This window comes from Pleurodeles waltl, chromosome 11 (assembly GCF_031143425.1).
Source record: "Pleurodeles waltl isolate 20211129_DDA chromosome 11, aPleWal1.hap1.20221129, whole genome shotgun sequence".
Taxonomy (NCBI): domain Eukaryota; kingdom Metazoa; phylum Chordata; class Amphibia; order Caudata; family Salamandridae; genus Pleurodeles; species Pleurodeles waltl.
In genome coordinates, this window is record NC_090450.1 from 989,982,613 (window position 1) to 990,001,931 (window position 19,319).

The 19,319-nt window shown below is 47.1% G+C and overlaps 1 protein-coding gene across 4 annotated transcripts in view; it reads left to right on the forward strand.

Moving 5' to 3' along the window:
- Positions 1–19,319, forward strand: part of HIRA (histone cell cycle regulator) — a 391,587-nt gene that overhangs the window by 131,395 nt on the left and 240,873 nt on the right. For 2 of the 4 annotated variants that reach the window (XM_069215322.1, XM_069215324.1), the window contains exon 14: positions 8,760–8,954. The exons of the other annotated variants lie outside the window; for them this stretch is intronic. In XM_069215322.1, coding sequence (XP_069071423.1) covers positions 8,760–8,954 — 195 coding nt within the window. The remainder of the gene's footprint in view (positions 1–8,759; positions 8,955–19,319) is intronic. 4 annotated transcript variants of the gene reach the window in all.

The window sequence follows — 19,319 nt, forward strand, 5'->3', positions numbered from 1 at the left end:
AGTGCTAAACAGAAGCATCGACACCGAGAGTTCGGTGTCGACACGGATCGACGCCGAGACAGTGGCGCCGAAGACCATAGAGGCCAAGAATTTTCGGCACAGAAAAAGAGGAAGGTTACCTCGGAGCCGAAAAAACAACCGACAGGGTTTTCGGAGCCGAAAAAAGCGACATCAGACCCTGTTTCTGCCTCCTACACTGAAGAGCATTCTATGTCTTCTCAAATGAAGAAACATAGATTTGAACAAGAACTGCAATCCACTGACTTGGATCACACGCAAAAGCGTATCTTTATTCAGCAGGGGACTGGGAAGATCAGTACCCTTCCACCTGTCAAACGAAAGAGAACGCTTCAGTTTACTCCTCAGCAACAAACAGCACAAAAGGTAACACCTCCTCCCTCGCCTCCACCTGTAACTCCGGCTTCGCCAACTTACACCCCGTCACATTCGCCAGCTCACACCGCCATGAGCCACGATGACCAAGATCAGGATGCGTGGGACTTGTACGACGCACCAGTGTCTGATAACAGCCCAGACACATACCCAACTAGGCCATCACCACCGGAAGACAGCACAGCCTACTCACAAGTGGTGGCTAGAGCAGCACTATTCCATAATGTGGAACTACACTCGGAACAAGTAGAGGATGATTTTTTATTTAACACCCTCTCTTCAACCCACAGCTCCTACCAAAGCCTGCCGATGCTCCCAGGCATGCTACGCCATGCAAAGGACATTTTCAAGGAGCCAGTTAAAAGTAGGGCAGTGACGCCTAGGGTGGACAAGAAGTATAAGGCGCCTCCTACGGACCCTGTATTCATCACCTCTCAGCTGCCACCAGACTCTGTGGTGGTAGGGGCTGCCAGGAAAAGGGCAAACTCACACACTTCTGGGGATGCACCTCCCCCAGATAAAGAAAGTAGGAAGTTCGATGCAGCCGGGAAGAGGGTTGCTGTCCAAGCAGCAAACCAGTGGCGCATCGCAAATTCACAAGCGCTGCTAGCGCGATACGACAGAGCCCACTGGGATGAGATGCAGCATCTCATTGAACATCTCCCAAAAGATCTGCAAAAAAGAGCAAAACAGGTTGTTGAGGAGGGTCAAAACATTTCCAACAATCAAATACGCTCCTCCATGGATGCAGCAGACACGGCCGCAAGAACCATTAATACGTCGGTTACCATCCGTAGGCACGCATGGCTCAGAACGTCTGGATTCAAGCCAGAAATTCAGCAGGCAGTGCTTAACATGCCAGTAAACGAAAAACTTCTGTTCGGTCCGGAGGTCGACACAGCCATAGAAAAGCTCAAGAAGGACACTGACACTGCCAAAGCCATGGGCGCACTCTATTCCCCGCAGGGCAGAGGATCTTATAACACCTTCCGCAAAACACCTTTTAGAGGAGGGTTTCGGGGTCAGGCCACACAAGCTAGCACCTCACAGTCCGCACCGCCCACCTACCAGGGTCAGTACAGGGGAGGTTTTCGGGGCCAGTATAGAGGGGGGCAATTCCCTAGGAATAGGGGAAGATTTCAAAGCCCCAAAACCACTACCAACAAGCAGTGACTCACATGTCACACACCCCTCCCACACAACACCAGTGGGGGGGAGGATACGTCAATATTACGAAGCATGGGACAAAATAACTACAGACACATGGGTCCTAGCAATTATCCGGCATGGTTATTGCATAGAATTCCTGCAATTCCCTCCAGACATACCACCAAAATCACAAAATTTAACAAAATACCATTCACAGCTTCTAGAGATAGAAGTTCAAGCACTACTGCAAAAAAATGCAATAGAATTAGTACCAAGCACACAAATAAACACAGGAGTTTATTCACTGTACTTCTTGATACCAAAAAAGGACGAAACACTGAGACCAATTCTAGACCTCAGAGTAGTAAACACATTCATCAAATCAGACCACTTTCACATGGTCACACTACAAGAAGTGTTACCATTGCTCAAAAAACACAACTACATGACAACCCTAGACCTCAAGGACGCATATTTCCATATACCAATACATCAATCACACAGGAAATATCTAAGGTTTGTATTCAAAGGAATACATTACCAATTCAAAGTATTGCCTTTTGGTTTAACAACCGCTCCAAGAGTATTCACAAAATGCCTAGCAGTAGTCGCTGCACACATCAGAAGGCAGCAAATACATGTGTTCCCGTATCTAGACGACTGGCTAATCAAAACCAGTTCGCTCACACAATGCTCAAACCACACAAATCAAGTCATACAAACCCTCTACAAACTAGGGTTCACCGTCAACTTTGCAAAATCAAACATTCTGCCAAGCAAAGTACAGCAATATCTAGGAGCCATAATAGACACGACAAAAGGAGTAGCAACGCCAACTCCACAAAGGATCCACAATTTCAACAGGGTCATTCAACACATGTCTCCAAACCAAACAATACAAGCAAGAACAATACTACAGCTCCTAGGCATGATGTCCTCATGCATAGCCATTGTCCCAAACGCAAGACTGCACATGAGGCCCTTACAACAGTGCCTAGCCTCACAGTGGTCTCAAGCACAGGGTCACCTTCTAGATCTGGTGTTGCTAGACCGCCAAACTTACCTCTCGCTTCTATGGTGGAACAGTATAAATTTAAACATAGGGCGGCCTTTCCAAGACCCAGTGCCAGAGTACGTAATAACAACAGATGCTTCCATGACAGGGTGGGGAGCACATCTCAATCAACACAACATAAGAGGACAATGGAACATACATCAAACAAAACTGCATATAAATCATCTAGAATTATTAGCAGTTTTTCAAGCACTAAAAGCTTTCCAACCAATCATAACCCACAAATACATCCTTGTCAAAACAGACAACATGACAACGATGTATTATCTAAACAAACAAGGAGGAACACATTCAACGCAGTTAAGCTTGTTAGCTCAAAAAATATGGAAGTGGGCAATCCACCATCAGATTGGTCTAATAGCACAGTTTATTCCGGGGATCCAGAATCAGCTGGCAGACAATCTCTCTCGAGATCACCAGCAAGTCCACGAATGGGAAATCCACCCACAGATTCTGTACACCTACTTCACACTCTGGGGAACACCACAAATAGACTTATTTGCAACAAAAGAGAACGCAAAATGCCAAAACTTCGCGTCCAGATACCCACACAAGCAATCCCAAGGCAATGCCCTATGGATGAACTGGTCAGGAATATTTGCTTACGCTTTTCCTCCTCTCCCTCTCCTTCCTTACCTAGTAAACAAATTGAGTCAAAACAAACTCAAACTCATTTTAATAGCACCAACTTGGGCAAGACAACCCTGGTACACAACACTGCTAGATCTGTCTGTAGTACCACACATCAAACTGCCCAACAAACCAGATCTGTTAACGCAACACAACCAACAGATCAGACACCCGGACCCAGCATCGCTGAATCTAGCAATCTGGCTCCTGAAATCCTAGAATTCGGACACTTACAACTTAGCCAAGAGTGTATGGAAGTCATAAAGCAGGCCAGAAGGCCATCCACTAGACACTGCTACGCAAGTAAGTGGAAAAGATTTGTTTGGTACTGCCATCATAATCAGATACAACCGCTAGATGCAACTCCAAAACATATAGTAAATTACTTGCTCCATTTACAAAAAGCAAAGCTAGCCTTCTCTTCTATTAAAATACACCTTGCAGCAATATCTGCATACCTGCAAACTACCTATTCAACTTCCTTGTATAGGATACCAGTTATCAAAGCATTTATAGAAGGGCTTAAAAGAATTATACCACCAAGAACACCACCTGTTCCTTCATGGAACCTAAACGTGGTTCTAACAAGACTCATGGGCCCACCTTTCGAACCCATGCACTCTTGCGGAATACAATTCCTAACCTGGAAAGTTGCCTTTCTCATCGCCATTACATCTCTAAGAAGAGTAAGTGAAATTCAAGCGTTCACAACACAAGAGCCTTTTATACAAATACATAAAAATAAGGTCGTCCTACGACCTAATCCAAAATTTTTACCAAAAGTTATTTCACCATTCCATCTAAATCAAACGGTAGAACTACCAGTATTTTTCCCACAGCCAGATTCTGTGGCTGAAAGAGCACTACATACATTAGATGTCAAAAGAGCATTAATGTACTACATTGACAGAACAAAGAACATCAGAAAAACTAAACAGCTATTTATTGCATTCCAAAAACCTCATGCAGGTAACCCAATATCAAAACAAGGTATAGCCAGATGGATAGTTAAATGCATCCAAATCTGCTACCTTAAAGCAAAAAGACAACTGCCCATTACTCCCAGGGCACATTCAACAAGGAAAAAAGGTGCTTCAATGGCCTTTTTAGGAAACATCCCAATGCAAGAAATATGTAAGGCAGCCACTTGGTCTACGCCTCACACATTCACCAAACACTACTGTATAGATGTGCTATCCGCACAACAAGCTACAGTAGGTCAAGCTGTATTAAGAACTCTATTTCAGACAACTTCTACTCCTACAGGCTAAACCACCGCTTATGGGGAACTAACTGCTTACTAGTCTATGCATACCATGTGTATCTACAGCGACAGATGCCATCGAACTGAAAATGTCACTTACCCAGTGTACATCTGTTCGTGGCATCAGTCGCTGAGATTCACATGGACCCACCCACCTCCCCGGAAGCCTGTAGCAGTTCAGAAGTTACCTTCAATTTTGTACATTTGTATATATATTACTTAATCCTTTAATAGGTACATACTTACATTTTTCATTGCGCGGGCACTAGTACTATAGTACAACTCCTACCTCACCCTCTGCGGGGAAAACAATCGAAGATGGAGTCGACGCCCATGCGCAATGAGCACAGAAGGTGGAGTCACTCGGTCCCGTGACTCGAAAACACTTCTTCGAAGAAAAACAACTTGTAACACTCCGACCCAACACCAGATGGCGAGCTCATGCATACCATGTGAATCTCAGCGACTGATGCCACGAACAGATGTACACTGGGTAAGTGACATTTTCATTTTCAGTAACGCATGAGTCGTAAATAAACTAGAGTTTAGCAACTGACAATATATTTAAGGAGTACTGATGGAACAAGTCCTGCTGTGCATCATGAAGGAGACAGCACCATCTCACAGGCCACTGGAAGTGAGAAAGCATCAGTGAAAGACTGTGACTAGCACCATTCACTACCTGCAGAAACCGAGGAGAAGTATTTGACACAATACTACCTCCACATCGCATCACCCACAGGAACCAAAGAGAAGTCAAACTAGGATCCCCACTATCTCACCGAAAGAGGACGCAGTTAAAGAACATCACAGAAACTAAGGGCAACTATCTCATCATCCACAGGAATCAAAGAGAAGTCAAAATAAGATCTCCACTGTCTCACTGAAAGAGAACACAGTTAAAATACATCACAGAAACTGCGGGCAACCATCTCATCATCCACACGAATCAAAGAGAAGTCAAAATAAGATCTCCACTGTCTCACTGAAAGAGGACGCAGTTAAAGAACATCACAGAAACTGCGTGCAACCATCTCATCATCCACAGGAACCAAAGAGAAGTCAAACTAAGATCTCCACTGTCTCACTGAAAGAGAACACAGTTAAAGAACATCACAGAAACTGCGTGTAACCATCTCATCATCCACAGGAATCAAAGAGAAGTCAAACTAAGATCTCCACTATCTCACTGAAAGAGGACGCAGTTAAAGAACATCACAGAAACTGCGTGCAACCATCTCATCATCCACAGGAATCAAAGAGAAGTCAAACTAAGATCTCCACTATCTCACTGAAAGAGGACACAGTTAAAGAACATCACAGAAACTGCGTGCAACCATCTCATCATCCACAGGAACCAAAGAGAAGTCAAACTAAGATCCCCACTATCTCACTGAAAGAGGACGCAGTTAAAGAACATCACAGAAACTGCGTGCAACCATCCCATCATCCACAGGAACCAAAGAGAAGTCAAACTAAGATCCCCACTATCTCACTGAAAGAGGACGCAGTTAAAGAACATCACAGAAACTGCGTGCAACCATCTCATCATCCACAGGAACCAAAGAGAAGTCCAACTAAGATCCCACTGCCTCACTGAAAGAGGGCGCAGTTAAAGAACATCACAGAAACTGCGGGCAACCATCTCATCATCCACAGGAATCAAAGAGAAGTCAAAATAAGATCTCCACTGCCTCACTGAAAGAGGACGCAGTTAAAGAACATCACTGAAACTGCGGGCAACCATCTCATCATCCACACGAATCAAAGAGAAGTCAAAATAAGATCTCCACTGCCTCACTGAAAGAGGACGCAGTTAAAGAACATCACAGAAACTGAGGGCAACCATCTCATCATCCACAGGAACCAAAGAGAAGTCAAACTAAGATCTCCACTGTCTCACTGAAAGAGGACGCAGTTAAAGAACATCACAGAAACTGAGGGCAACCATCTCATCATCCACAGGAACCAAAGAGAAGTCAAACTAAGATCCCCACTATCTCACTGAAAGAGAACGCAGTTAAAGAACATCACAGAAACTGAGGGCAACCATCTCATCATCCACAGGAACCAAAGAGAAGTCAAACTAAGATCTCCACTATCTCACTGAAAGAGGACGCAGTTAAAGAACATCACAGAAACTGTGGGCAACCATCTCATCATCCACAGGAACCAAAGAGAAGTCAAACTAAGATCTCCACTATCTCACTGAAAGAGGACGCAGTTAAAGAACATCACAGAAACTGTGGGCAACCATCTCGTCATCCACAGGAATCAAAGAGAAGTCAAACTAAGATCTCCACTATCTCACCGAAAGAGGACGCAGTTAAAGAACATCACAGAAACTGTGGGCAACCATCTCATCATCCACAGGAACCAAAGAGAAGTCAAACTAAGATCTCCACTATCTCACCGAAAGAGGACGCAGTTAAAGAACATCACAGAAACTGCGTGCAACCATCTCATCATCCACAGGAACCAAAGAGAAGTCAAACTAAGATCTCCACTATCTCACCGAAAGAGGACGCAGTTAAAGAACATCACAGAAACTGCGTGCAACCATCTCATCATCCACAGGAACCAAAGAGAAGTCAAACTAAGATCTCCACTATCTCACCGAAAGAGGACGCAGTTAAAGAACATCACAGAAACTGCGTGCAACCATCTCATCATCCACAGGAACCAAAGAGAAGTCAAACTAAGATCTCCACTATCTCACCGAAAGAGGACGCAGTTAAAGAACATCACAGAAACTGCGTGCAACCATCTCATCATCCACAGGAACCAAAGAGAAGTCAAAATAAGATCCCCACTATCTCACTGAAAGAGGACGCAGTTAAAGAACATCACAGAAACTGCGTGCAACCATCTCATCATCCACAGGAACCAAAGAGAAGTCAAAATAAGATCCCCACTATCTCACTGAAAGAGGACGCAGTTAAAGAACATCACAGAAACTGCGGGCAACCATCTCATCATCCACAGGAACCAAAGAGAAGTCAAAATAAGATCCCCACTATCTCACTGAAAGAGGACGCAGTTAAAGAACATCACAGAAACTGCGGGCAACCATCTCATCATCCACAGGAATCAAAGAGAAGTCAAACTAAGATCTCCACTATCTCACTGAAAGAGGACGCAGTTAAAGAACATCACAGAAACTGCGGGCAACCATCTCATCATCCACAGGAACCAAAGAGAAGTCAAACTAAGATCCCCACTATCTCACTGAAAGAGGACGCAGTTAAAGAACATCACAGAAACTGTGGGCAACCATCTCATCATCCACAGGAACCAAAGAGAAGTCAAACTAAGATCTCCACTATCTCACCGAAAGAGGACGCAGTTAAAGAACATCACAGAAACTAAGGGCAACCATCTCATCATCCACAGGAACCAAAGAGAAGTCAAACTAAGATCTCCACTATCTCACCGAAAGAGGACGCAGTTAAAGAACATCACAGAAACTGCGTGCAACCATCTCATCATCCACAGGAACCAAAGAGAAGTCAAACTAAGATCTCCACTATCTCACCGAAAGAGGACGCAGTTAAAGAACATCACAGAAACTGCGTGCAACCATCTCATCATCCACAGGAACCAAAGAGAAGTCAAAATAAGATCTCCACTATCTCACCGAAAGAGGACGCAGTTAAAGAACATCACAGAAACTGCGTGCAACCATCTCATCATCCACAGGAATCAAAGAGAAGTCAAAATAAGATCTCCACTATCTCACCGAAAGAGGACGCAGTTAAAGAACATCACAGAAACTGCGTGCAACCATCTCATCATCCACAGGAACCAAAGAGAAGTCAAACTAAGATCTCCACTATCTCACTGAAAGAGGACGCAGTTAAAGAACATCACAGAAACTGTGGGCAACCATCTCATCATCCACAGGAACCAAAGAGAAGTCAAACTAAGATCTCCACTATCTCACTGAAAGAGGACGCAGTTAAAGAACATCACAGAAACTGAGGGCAACACCCACAGAAATGAGGGGGGCATGCCAGAATAACACTATCTCTCACCACCCAGGTGCAGCAAGTAGGAGGAAGTGATAGAATTAGACGTGGTTGCTAGATGTTACTGTAATACTTGTTGATGTCCAGGTCGGGGGAGGATTTGCTGTCTCTACAACTGGGGGTCTGAGGCTTTAGTCAGACTTGTTGTTCTTAGACAATTATTTTAACCAAAACAGCTAAAAAAAAAAAAAACGATTTTGTTTGTTTGTCTTTGTTCCAGTGACTTTTCCACAGCCTTCTTCAACAGCATCCCAATATCTGGGTCCCTTGCCAGCTCCATGCTGTCCTCTCAGAGCAATCAGCAGCTAATGTCTATAGACTCTACAGTAACAAACTCTTTCAGCACTTCCAAACTCCCTCCGCAACCAGTGGCGAGCACCATAAAGTCACCAGATGACAAGGCTAACAAGGAGAGGTCAGTGCGTGGGACTGGGGCCGCTTGATTGTGGCAAGTGAATTCCCCGTGGTTATATAAGCTGTGATGGGAGGAACATTAGAAGAGCACCCCAGTGTAATTTTGTAGGTGGTTCTGATGCCACTCATGACACCCGGGTTTGTTTTATGTATAGGAACGCAACCTTACAGTTGGGAAGTGAGCAGCTACTCCTCCACTTTGTGTCATATGTGCTCTCTTGCTTCCTGACGTCTTACACTGAAGATTAGGTCGTTAAATATGCAGTTTGTTCCTTACAAAGAATAATAAAGTAAACATTGGCAACATTGGTCTATCTTACCTTTTGGCTGTTCGGTCCTTTTTGCGAATGCTATTCCGTGTTAGCAAAAAGAAAAGAAAATGGCTATTGCCAATCAGCATCCACAAAAAAAGCACACTGATTTATATGTGCCATATCCATCATGACACTACGACAATTCCCAGTTAGATGAAGGAGACCTTTGCATGCACCATGAAAAGGCTGACACACTTTTTTTTTTTTTTTTAACAGTTCCAGGATGGCAGACAAACATTTTTTGAGGAATTTAAAAAAATAAAAAATAAAAAGTGTGTGAATGTGCATTCAAAGAAAGGAGCATCCTGGCATCAAATTGCAACTGCCAGGCCTTCCTGAAAACTAAAATGGAATGCTGGGCTCGAAGGTGTAGTATATCTGTAACCTGTTTAATCTGTTCCAACAAGGCTATATGTCTTCTATGATATGGCAAGTAGTTGGAGGAACATGGATGTTAAACATGGCCAAACAAGCCTAAGAAGGCTGAAAGCAAAGAAGCTGATCTTTGACTCGCACTCTTACATTTAAGTGCTAAGTACCCAACATCTCTAGAAAGGAAAGCGTTAAAACATAACATTCAATGGCATGTGTGGCTGTAGATACACATGCTTTGCATATTCTTGCCATCTAGTGTTGGGTTCGGAGTGTTGCAAATTGTTTTTCTACAAGAAGCATTTTCGAGACGCAGGATCGAGTGACTCCTCCTTTTCTGTGAATACTGCGCATGGACATCGACTCCTTTGTCAGATTGTTTTCTATCCACCGGGTTCAGACGTGTGTGTCTTCGCTTCATCTTTCGACTCACTCCTATTCAAAACTTTACTTCCATCTTCCCTTTATTCACTGTATTGTGTTCGTCTCCACTTGTCCACGAGCCCTCCGTTTCGGGCCTACCTCACCACCTCGCACGGAAGAATATGCTGAGCTGATGCACAGACACCGTTTAGTTTCTGTCCTAGGTGCCATTTGAAATTCCACCACAACAACCAACTTCTGGTGTGAAATTTGTGCCTCTCCCCCGATCATCAGGAAGGTACCTGCGACGTTTGCTAATTCTTCTGAGCGAAGAAGACCCATTGGGAACGAAGACCTTGTTGGTTGGAGATTGCGCACAACACTCTGGACATCTTTGGGGAGGAGCATGCCCAGCAGGAGCCGGAACAAGAGGAGGCCTTCTCCATCTAGGACTCCGACCCTGATGTCCAGTCGGGTATCGAAAGCCACGAGGTGACAGCACAACTCGTGAGCACCGTGGCCCCTCTTCCCACCCTAAAACTGCTAAAAGGCCCCCTAAAGAGGTCACCAGACCGCCACTGCCACCAGGCCATGACTGAATCTAAAAAACTGCTTCTGCTGCCGCGCTCTCCGGCTTGGCTTTGAAGATAGCCAGTGCCACAACACCATATTCGGTATCGACCTCCATGGTCCCAGCCACCTCAATCCAGGCTTCGGCACCAAGTACTTCAGCTTCATGCTGGCCAGCTTCCACTCAATTCAGTGCCGACAAAAGGACACAGACCAAAACCATTGGAACAAAAAACAAGGGACCCAACTCCTTTGGAGCACAAAAACCCCAGCCAGTTTTAAGCTACGTCATCACCAGTTGAGCCTATTTTGGAGACTATGGACGCTTGACAATGCCACCTCCATATCCAGGAGGGTACAGGGTGCATTATTGCTTCCCCCTCGTCCCATTCAAGAGAAAACTCTCCTTCCAAGACACGTTGGACAATTCAACACTGCCAAAGAAGGTCACTAAAGACAAGACTGCTACCACCACTTCTCTCAAGCATTCTCCTTTTCCCCCTCTTCCTCTTGATTCACCTTCTCCACCACCTCCACTCACTGCTTCTTCTCCGCCCCTCCTCATTCACCTGCCTCTCCTGCAAGAGATCTGACACCTCATGGTTCCCTTTTATTTATTGGGGGTGATTTGGGTGGTGTAGGAAGCTTGCCTGGTGTGTAGTTAGCACCTAGTGTGTTATCACCTTATACCAGGCCCAGGTATCGCCTATTAGTGTGTTGTAGGCAGTGTCTAGAAGCCAGGGCTCTCTAGAGGTAGCTGTGATTGAGCAGCCAAGGCTTATCTAGGAGACATGCAAAGCTCATGCAGTACCACTTGTAGTCACATAGCACTTACACACATGAAAGAAAACACTCAGTTGTACAAAAATAAAGGTACCATTTTTTTTGGAACATAAATACTAAAATACTGTACAGGCAATACTCTACTAGCAGGTGAGTAAACATACTATTATGTGCGCATTAGAAGTCAGGAATGGGCATAGAAAGCAATAGCAACTGTGAAATAACAGAAAATAATGGAAACCGTAGGGGGTGACAAAACCATATACTAAGTAAGTGGAATGCGAAAGGCAGTTCCCCTCCCAAGGAAGTGGAATCTGTAGAGGGGAGCTGGAGGAACTAGGAGCCACAAAAAGTACCAGGGCGCCCCTCAGCTACCAGGAGAGAAGAGATAAGTACCTGGTTTTCCCCAAACCCACAGGTAAACTTTGTAAAATGACTGTGCAAGACCCATGCAAAACTGAAAGAAACAGAAGATGGATCCTGACAGAAGAGGACTTGCAAATGAAGGGGACCAAGTCCAGTTCGAGTTGGAGTGTCTGGTTGGGTCAGGAGCCACTACCCACTCATCTGGAAATGCAGGACCAGGTCGACGGTGAAGACCAGGAGTCTGCTTTGCAGCCAGGAGCAGGAGAAGAGTTCCGGGTGTGATGCTGTTAATGTCACATGTCAGAAGAAGAGTTGCAGTCAGTCAGTGGTGTGGAGGAACCACCAACAAGCCTTGACAAAGACAAGAGTCACAGATGAAGTGTTGCAGAGCTGTTGGGACCAGGAAGGTCTAGGGGGACTCAACCCACAGAGGGTAGTCCCAGGTGACCCTCAGCAGTGATGAGAGGCAGAAGTTGAGGATACAGCCCCCAGAGGCAACTCACAGGCAGCAGGCACAAGAGTCTCAGTGAGACCACTTAGCACACTCCTTGAGAGGAGTCCCACGTCACTGGAGCAGCAGGCAGGAAACTGTGCATTGCAGAGAAGAGTGCTGGAAGCCGGGGCTACACAAAGCCTGAAGATCTCTTGGAAGAAGGGCCAACAAGCCTTGGTAGCTGCAAGAGTCGCAGTGCACAGGAGTGCTGTCCTGCAAGGAGAGGCAAGGGCTTACTGTCTCCCAAGTTGGACAGCTGGAAGAGAGGACCAAGGGGACCACTCCAGACCACCACCTGTGATGCAGGATCCACACAGTTCTGGACCAGAGAGGATCCACGCAGCCAGTCGTCATTGCAGTTGGTGCCTGCGATATACTAGTTTCTTACTTGTAGGACCAGAACTCACAACACACACACACAGTTTGACACCACTTCGCAAGTCAAGACTCTCAGCCTGAGAGCCCAGGCTCTGGCAGGTGAAGTCTTTAATTTCTGTGTGACTTCTTAACAGGAGCCAAATTCAGCTGAAGCCCTTGCCCTTGGAGAACCTTTGGAAGCAGGATGTAGAAAGCCAGGTTCAGTCCTTTCACTCCCAGGACAGAAACAGCAAGCCAGCACAGTAACGGGCAGACGGGCAGTCCCTACTATAGCATCCAGATTTTATTCCTGGCAGAATGTCCACAGTCCAGCAGGATTCTAATTGAGTGGTGTCAGAGTTCCAGTACTTATACTTCTTTCTGTCTTTGAAGTAGGCAAACTTCAAAGAGAAGTCTTTTTAGTGCACAAGACCCAGCCTTTTTTCTGCCCTGGCCCTAGACACACTCCAGGAGGTTTGTGACTGTTTTGTGTGAGGCCGGGCACAGCCCTTTTGAGGGGCAAGTATAAGCTCCTCCCACCACCCTAGCTTAGGAAGACCCATCAGCCTGGTGATGGGCCATCAGGATATGCAGGTCACACCTCAGCTCCCTTTGTGTGACTGTCTCGAGTGAAAACACAAACAGCTCAACTGTCATCTTGACCCAGAAGTGTATTCAGCAGACAGACAGAGGCACAGAATGGTTAAGCAAGAAAACGCCCACTTTCTAAAAGTAGCATTTTCAAACTTACAATTCAAAAAACAACTTCACCAAAAGATGTATTTTTAAATTGTGAATTCAGACATTCCCAAACTCCATATCTCTATCTGTTCCTAATGGGAAATTACACTTAAAATATATTTCAAGGCAATTCCCATGTTACCCTATTTGAAAGATAGGCCGTCCAATAATGAAAACCAAATTTAGCTGTATTTCACTATCAGGACATGTAAAGCACACCAGTACATGTCCTACCATTTACATACACTGCACCCTGCCCATGGGGCTGTCTTGGGCCTCCTACTTTAGGGGTGACTTACATGTAGTAAAAGGGAAGGTTATGGCCTGGTGTACGAAAGTCCCACTGTTCTACGGTAACTCCATCCTCCCCCCCCCTTCCCCACACACCTTTTGCCTCGTGTTGATGCCAGCTTTGATTGAAAGTGTGCTGTGACCCTGCTAACCAGGCCCCAGCACCAGCGTTCTTTGCCTCAAACTACCTTTGTTTCCACAATTGGCACAACCCTGCACACAGATAAGTCCCTTGTAAAAGGTAACAATGAACCAAGGGCCTTGTGGCCAGGGAAGGTCTCTAAGGGCTGCAGCATGTATTAGGCCACCCTAGGGGACCCCTCACCCAGCCCATGCACACTGCCTTGCAGCTTGTGTGTGCTGATGAGTAGCCACCCTCCGGGACAGTAGCCATTGGCTACTGCCCCCTGACCCTAACATGCCCCTAAATCTAGGATTTAAGGACCTCCCTGAACCCAGCTCGCCAGATTCCTGGTGACCTACAAGAAGGACTGCTAAGCTGAAAACCCCAGCAGAGAAGAAGGAAGACCACAACTGCCTTGGTCCCAGCCCTACCGGCCTGTCCCCTGCTTCAGAGAACCTGCAAAAATACCAGTGATGCGCCATTGGGCCCAGCGACCTCTGCTCAATCCAGAGAACCTCCCTGCACCCAAAACAGCCAAGAACTCCAGAGGACAGTGGCTCTGTCTGAAGAAACCTACAACCAAGGACTCCCACCTCACTCCAGATGCGTGAGTCCTGACCCCTGTGCACCCGACGCCCACGGCCCATGTCCAGATGGCCCACCCAGCCAGAGAGGATCCCCAGGCGATTGTGAGCAAGTGTCCACCCTGGGTTGACCCCTCCACGATGACACCTGCAGAGAGAATCCCAAGGACCCCCCACTGACCACGAGCTCCGGACGAAGATAACCGACCCTGAGGAACCACTGCACCCGCAGCCCCCAGGCCTTGAAGAAACCGACCAGCAGGTGGCCCTCCTCCCTCTCCAGCTGGTGGTTTGCCAGAGAAGCCCCCTGGACCTCGTCTGCAGCCTCAGAGTGACCCCCAGGGTCCCCTCATAGAGTTGCATTGAAGACCCAATGCCCCGTTTGAACTCTGCACCCTGCCGCCCTAGTGCCGCTGAGAATGTGTGTTTGGTGCCTACTTGGGGCCCCTCCAGTGCTGCTCTTGAATGCCCCCCTCAGTCTGCCCTCCAAAACCACAGGTACTTCTTACCTGTGGGCAGACCAAGTTCCGATTGCCTCCTGTCTCCATAGGAGCCCACATTAATTTGGTTCCTCTTTGATCTCTGCAACCGACTGGCCCCGTGTTGCTGGTGGTGGGTGTTTGGGGTTAACTTGAACCCCCAATGACCCCAGAGACAAGAACTGTAAGTTGTTTGCCTACCTGCAAAACTGTACTATCTTTTCTTCCCCCAGGAACTGTTGAAAAAAGCACTGTGTCGGCCGTTAAAATAGCTTTTTGCCATTTCAAGAAAAACTGTACACATTGTCGATTCTATTCAAAGTCCTGACCATATGTATGCCAAGTAGATTTTATCTTATGTACTTACTTGCAAACTGAATCTTGTGGTTCCAGAAATAAATTAAAGCATATTTTTCAATATAAAATCCTATTGGTCTGGCGTTAAGTCATTGAGTGTGTGTTTAACAAACAAATGCTTAACACTACCCTCTGATAAGCCTAACTGCATTAGTATTGTCTATTTTTGCCTCTGTCAAGCCTCTGGGGAACTCCTGGACTCTGTGCACACTAAATCTCATTTTGATATAGTATATACAGAGCCAGCTTTGTGCACCTGGCAAAAATGGGTGCACCTGTTAGGTCGAAATGGCAGTTTAAAACTGCACATACAGACATTGCAAGGGCAGGCCTGAGACATGTTTGCGGTGCTTCTCATGTGAGTGGCACAATCAGTGCTGCAGGCCCACTAGTAGCATTTGATTTACAGGCCTGGGCACGCATAGTGCACTTTACTAGGGACTTAGTAGTAAATCAGATGCGCCAAACATGGAGAAACCAATCACCAATACGATTTAGACAGAGAGCATATGCACTTTAGCACTGGTTAGCATTGGTAAAGTACACAGATTCCTAAAGCCAACAAAAGCAGGTCAGACAAAATTGGCGGAAGAACGCAAAACGTTTGGGGATAAACCTGCAAAAAGAGCCAGATCCAACAATCTCCTTTGGAGTAGAGGAGCTAATTACCTGCATTCGCAGGCACCGCAAGCAGGTGTCCAGTCCACCATGTTGCTGACCATCGGGTACACTGCGGAAGCAAACTACTAGGAAGGGAACACCTAGGCTCTAGGAGGTCAGCACCATCCCCCCAGCGCGTTTCGAGAAGCTGACCCCTCCAGGAGCCCCCGGGTACCGGTGCAGTTGCAGCAGCCAAGGCTTGTTGTGTTCAGTACGGACGCCGACACAGAGGAAAACCAACCCACATGTTGAGGGACTTCAGGGACAATGAGACCCATGATGAGTGTTCTAGCTGTCCTGTTTTGACCCTTTTCTACAGTATCAAGCAACAGAGGAGTCTCTAACCTCTGCGTCCCAAGTGCACTCAACACACCTCTGCACCCGAGACCCACAATCCGAGCCTGAAAAGTTGACTGTGCCCACAGGGTCCTGAGACCCTCAGAAGCTGAGTGTAAGGAAATGCCTCCTTGGCATGGTTACCCCCTGACTTTTTGCCTTTGCTGATGCTATGTTTTGAATTGAAAGGGTGCTGAGGCCTGCTAACCAGGCCCCAGCACCAGTGTTCTTTCCCTAACCTGTACTTTTGATTCCACAATTGGCACACCCTGGCATCCAGATAAGTCCCTTGTAACTGGTACCTCTGGTACCAAGGGCCCTGATGCCAAGGAAGGTCTCCAAGGGCTGCAGCATGTATTATGCCACCCTAGAGACCCCTCACCCAGCACAGACACACTGCTTACCAGCTTGTGTGTGCTAGTGAGAACAAAATGAGTAAGTCGACATGGCACTCCCCTCAGGGTGCCATGCCAGCCTCTCACTGCCTATGCAGTATAGGTAAGACACCCCTCTAGCAGGCCTTACAGCCCTGAGGCAGGGTGCACTATACCATAGGTGAGGGTACCAGTGCATGAGCACTGTGCCCCTACAGTGTCTAAACAAGACCTTAGACATTGTAAGTGCAGGGTAGCCTTAAGAGTATATGGTCTGGGAGTCTGTTCTACACGAACTCCACAGCACCATAATGGCTACACTGAAAACTGGTGTAGGAAGTTGGCTCTGTATGTGCTATTTCAAAGTAAGGAATAGCATGCACAGAGTCCAAGGGTTCCCCTTAGAGGTAAAATAGTGGTAAAAATAGATAATACTAATGCTCTATTTTGTGGTAGTGTGGTCGAGCAGTAGGCTTATCCAAGGAGTAGTGTTAAGCATTTGTTGTACATACACACAGACAATAAATGAGGTACACACACTCAGAGACAAATCCAGCCAATAGGTTTTTATATAGAAAAATATCTTTTTCTTAGTTTATTTTAAGAACCACAGGTTCAAATTCTACATGTAATAGCTCATTTGAAAGGTATTGCAGGTAAGTACTTTAGGAACTTTAAATCATAAAAATTGCATGTATACTTTTCAAGTTATTCACAAATAGCTGTTTTAAAAGTGGACACTTAGTGCAATTTTCACAGTTCCTAGGGGAGGTAAGTATTTGTTAGTTTTACCAGGTAAGTAAGACACTTACAGGGTTCAGTTCTTGGTCCAAGGTAGCCCACCGTTGGGGGTTCAGAGCAACCCCAAAGTCACCACACCAGCAGCTCAGGGCCGGTCAGGTGCAGAGTTCAAAGTGGTGCCCAAAACACATAGGCTAGAATGGAGAGAAGGGGGTGCCCCGGTTCCGGTCTGCTTGCAGGTAAGTACCCGCGTCTTCGGAGGGCAGACCAGGGGGGTTTTGTAGGGCACCGGGGGGGACACAAGCCCACACAGAAATTTCACCCTCAGCAGCGCGGGGGCGGCCGGGTGCAGTGTAGAAACAAGCGTCGGGTTTGTAATGGAAGTCAATGGGAGATCTAGGGATCTCTTCAGTGCTGCAGGCAGGCAAGGGGGGGGTTCCTCGGGGAAACCTCCACTTGGTCAAGGGAGAGGGACTCCTGGGGGTCACTCCTCCAGTGAAAGTCCGGTCCTTCCGGTCCTGGGGGCTGCGGGTGCAGGGTCTCTCCCAGGTGTCGGGACTTAGGATTCAAAGAGTCGCGGTCAGGGGAAGCCTCGGGATTCCCTCTGCAGGCGGCGCTGTGGGGGCTCAGGGGGGACAGGTTTTTGTACTCACAGTCTTAGAGTAGTCCTGGGGTCCCTCCTGAGGTGTTGGATCGCCACCAGCCGAGTCGGGGTCGCCGGGTGCAGTGTTGCAAGTCTCACGCTTCTTGCGGGGAGCTTGCAGGGTTCTTTAAAGCTGCTGGAAACAAAGTTGCAGCTTTTCTTGGAGCAGGTCCGCTGTCCTCGGGAGTTTCTTGTCTTTTCGAAGCAGGGGCAGTCCTCAGAGGATGTCGAGGTCGCTGGTCCCTTTGGAAGGCGTCGCTGGAGCAGGATCTTTGGAAGGCAGGAGACAGGCCGGTGAGTTTCTGGAGCCAAGGCAGTTGTCGTCTTCTGGTCTTCCTCTGCAGGGGTTTTTCAGCTAGGCAGTCCTTCTTCTTGTAGTTGCAGGAATCTAATTTTCTAGGGTTCAGGGTAGCCCTTAAATACTAAATTTAAGGGCGTGTTTAGGTCTGGGGGGTTAGTAGCCAATGGCTACTAGCCCTGAGGGTGGGTACACCCTCTTTGTGCCTCCTCCCAAGGGGAGGGGGTCACAATCCTAACCCTATTGGGGGAATCCTCCATCTGCAAGATGGAGGATTTCTAAAAGTCAGAGTCACCTCAGCTCAGGACACCTTAGGGGCTGTCCTGACTGGCCAGTGACTCCTCCTTGTTGCTTTCTTTGTTCCCTCCAGCCTTGCCGCCAAAAGTGGGGGCTGTGGCCGGAGGGGGCGGGCAACTCCACTAAGCTGGAGTGCCCTGCTGGGCTGTGACAAAGGGGTGAGCCTTTGAGGCTCACCGCCAGGTGTTACAGCTCCTGCCTGGGGGAGGTGTTAGCATCTCCACCCAGTGCAGGCTTTGTTACTGGCCTCAGAGTGACAAAGGCACTCTCCCCATGGGGCCAGCAACATGTCTCTAGTGTGGCAGGCTGCTGGAACCAGTCAGCCTACACAGATAGTCGGATAGGTTTCAGGGGGCACCTCTAAGGTGCCCTCTGTGGTGTATTTTACAATAAAATGTACACTGGCATCAGTGTGCATTTATTGTGCTGAGAAGTTTGATACCAAACTTCCCAGTTTTCAGTGTAGCCATTATGGTGCTGTGGAGTTCGTGTTTGACAGACTCCCAGACCATATACTCTTATGGCTACCCTGCACTTACAATGTCTAAGGTTTTGTTTAGACACTGTAGGGGTACCATGCTCATGCACTGGTACCCTCACCTATGGTATAGTGCACCCTGCCTTAGGGCTGTAAGGCCTGCTAGAGGGGTGTCTTACCTATACTGCATAGGCAGTGAGAGGCTGGCATGGCACCCTGAGGGGAGTGCCATGTCGACTTACTCGTTTTGTTCTCACTAGCACACACAAGCTGGTAAGCAGTGTGTCTGTGCTGAGTGAGAGGTCTCCAGGGTGGCATAAGACATGCTGCAGCCCTTAGAGACCT